A 2,533-nucleotide genomic window follows, 5' to 3' on the forward strand; every position below is an offset into this window, starting at 1 on the left:
CGGGGTTGAGGGGGGGGAGGGGTTGAGGGGGGAGGGGAGGAGAGGAATGACTCAGCAGTTTCATTTCCTGGTGGGCTGAGGCTCATGGGAGATATGCAGATGAGCCCAGAGCACCGTGGGAAATGGCCCTTTATATACCCAGGTGGGCTGTGTCCCCTCCTTTCCCCCCAGGTGCCCACAGGAGGGAGGCGCCAGGCCAGGAGAGAGCCCCTCAGACTGAGGAGAGGGTCTGGGGCCTGTGGGCTGCTGGAGTGTGGGGCTTGGAGGCTGAAGAGTTCACGTGGTCCAGCGTGGCCTCAGGCCAGACGGGCTAGCTCAGGTAGGGGTGGTTCTGTCAGGCTCCTTCAGGTTCTGTCAGGTTCTGTTAGATTTGGTCAGGCTCTGACTGGTTCTGACAGATTCTCTCAGGTTCTGTGAGGATCCCTCAGGTTCTGTCAGGTTCTGACAGCTCTCTCAGGTTCCGTAAGGTTCTGACACGTTCCCTCAGGTTCCATCAGTTTCTGACAGGTTCAGTAAGGTTCCGTCAAGTTCTTGCAGGTACACTCCGGTTCTGTCAGATTCTCACCGGTTCCCTCAGGTTCAGTCACGTCCTGACAGCTTTCCTTAGGTTCTGACAGATTCTCTCAGGTTCTGACAGGTTCCCTCAGTTTCTGGCAGTGTCTCTCAGGTTCTGTCATGTTCTGACAGGTTTCTTCAGGTTCCCAGGTTCAGTCAGGTTCCAACAGCTTCTCTCAGATTCAGTCAGGTTCTGTCAAATTCAGTCAGATTTGGTCAGGTTCTGACAGGCTCCCTCAGGTTCTGATAGCTTGCATCAGGTTCCAACAGTTTCCCTCATGTTCAGTCAGGTTCCCTCGGGTTGTGACAGGTTGCCTCGGTTTCCTTCAGTTCCATCAGGCAAGGCGGACTGGGTTTTGGGATCCCTGAGGTGGGAGGGTAGGGAGTCGGATGGGGGAGAGGCTGTGTGGCCCACTGGCCCCAGATCAGCTGAACTGAGCGGAGGCAGAGCGGAAGGGCCGGGTCTGACCCCAAAGGTCCTTGCACCCAGCTCGTCCCTGCGTGACCTGCTCCCGCCTGCCTGCTGGGGGGCCCTAACCTCACTGCTTTCCTTTGCAGTTCCCAGAGGACAGAACACTTGCATCAGCTGAAGATAATTCCAGAAGTTTGTCCCTCCCAACCTCTGCAGGTCCCTGTTGGATTAGGACCCAGTTCATCCCCCCCCCCAAATCCCCACACAGGAAACACCTTTGTCCTCCTCCTGATCCTCCCCGTCCTCCTCCTCGTTCTCACGCCCCCTCCTCCCTGCCCCCCAGCACTTCACTGTGCCCCCCACCTGTGGGCCAGACCCCCTAAGATCCCAGCAAGTCCTGTAGGCGGTGTGGCCATGTGCCCCCCAGTCAGCATGCGGTGTGAGGCGGAGGGCTTGTCCTACCTGTACACGTCCTGGATGTATCAGCTTCAACATGGCAGCCAGCTAAGGGTCTGCTTCGCTTGCTTCAAGGCTGCCTTTCTGGACCTCGGACAGTTGCTGGATTTGGAAGACTGGGAAGATGAAGATTGGGACTCTGAGCTGATGGACCACACTGAGGCAGGGTCTGAGCAGGGGTCATCCCCGGGGATGGGACCAAGCTGGGGGCTGGGCCAAGGGCAGCTTGCACAGGGTGGGTTTGTGGACTGGGGGTGGGGCACCCTGGCGTCAGGCCTCGTGGGGTCCGAAGAGGAGGGCCTGGACGAGGACTCTGTGCCCACGGAGCTGGAGCCTCAGGATGCCACGCCCCTGGGCCTGGGCGCTGAGGATGCTGACTGGACCCAAAGCCTTCCCTGGAGATTTGGGGGACTCCCTACCTGCTCACACTGGCCAAGCCCTTCTCCATGGCAGGAGTTTTTCAAAGTGGACCTGCCCCCGGCAGGAGCCCATGGTATCGGAGCTGGGCACCACCCGGGCCACGGGCCCTGTTGAGGCCAAGGCCTCGTTACTGGACCTGCAGGTCACCTTTATGGTGGGCTGCTATGATGCCATCTACTTCCGGAAGATGAAGCCAGGATGGGCCCTGAGGACCCCAGACCGGTGTTGGAAACTGCCTGATGAGGTGAGAGTGGTGAGACTCCAAGATGCACCCCAGAAGCACCGGTAGAGGCTAAGCATTCTGGAATCCTCTCCTCCAGGGCAGAATGAAGAGCTGGTCCCTGCGGACTCAGCCCTGCTTAAAAGGGGATTCACCATCCTCTCTTATTCACCCTGGACCAAGAGGGAGGCAGAGGAGGGGGACTCAGCCTCTAGGCCACAGTCCTCCACCCAAGGATGGGATCCCAGCACCAGTGGGCCCAGAGGGCCTGGGGAGAGCCTGGCTGTCATGGGAGCCTCAGCCCTGGGGGAGCTGCCATGTTTCCAGACCCTCAGCCCAGGGCCCCTGAACTGAGGAACTGAGGCCCAAGTGGTCACCATTGTCCTGGCTTCCCCAGGACACCAGAAGCTGGGAAGGACTGACCCCTCCACAACAGCCAGGATTGTTATTAGCAATTAGCAATTAGCAAA

General features: G+C 59.0%; 1 protein-coding gene across 1 annotated transcript; it reads left to right on the forward strand.

Moving 5' to 3' along the window:
* The first annotated feature begins 1,381 nt into the window (after positions 1-1,381).
* Positions 1,382-1,957, forward strand: TEX19 (testis expressed 19). Its single transcript, XM_024760644.1, has one exon. The coding sequence runs from the start codon at positions 1,382-1,384 to the stop codon at positions 1,955-1,957; it is 576 nt and encodes a 191-aa protein (XP_024616412.1).
* Positions 1,958-2,533: the final 576 nt, after the last annotated feature.

Source organism: Neophocaena asiaeorientalis, unplaced genomic scaffold, assembly GCF_003031525.2.
Source record: "Neophocaena asiaeorientalis asiaeorientalis breed wild unplaced genomic scaffold, Neophocaena_asiaeorientalis_V1.1 scaffold30, whole genome shotgun sequence".
NCBI classification, from domain to species: Eukaryota; Metazoa; Chordata; class Mammalia; order Artiodactyla; family Phocoenidae; genus Neophocaena; species Neophocaena asiaeorientalis.

Excerpts from the sequence above, each read along its gene's own strand:
- TEX19 (XM_024760644.1), top strand. The coding sequence starts at position 1,382 with ATGTGCCCCCCAGTCAGCATGCGGTGTGAGGCGGAGGGCTTGTCCTAC.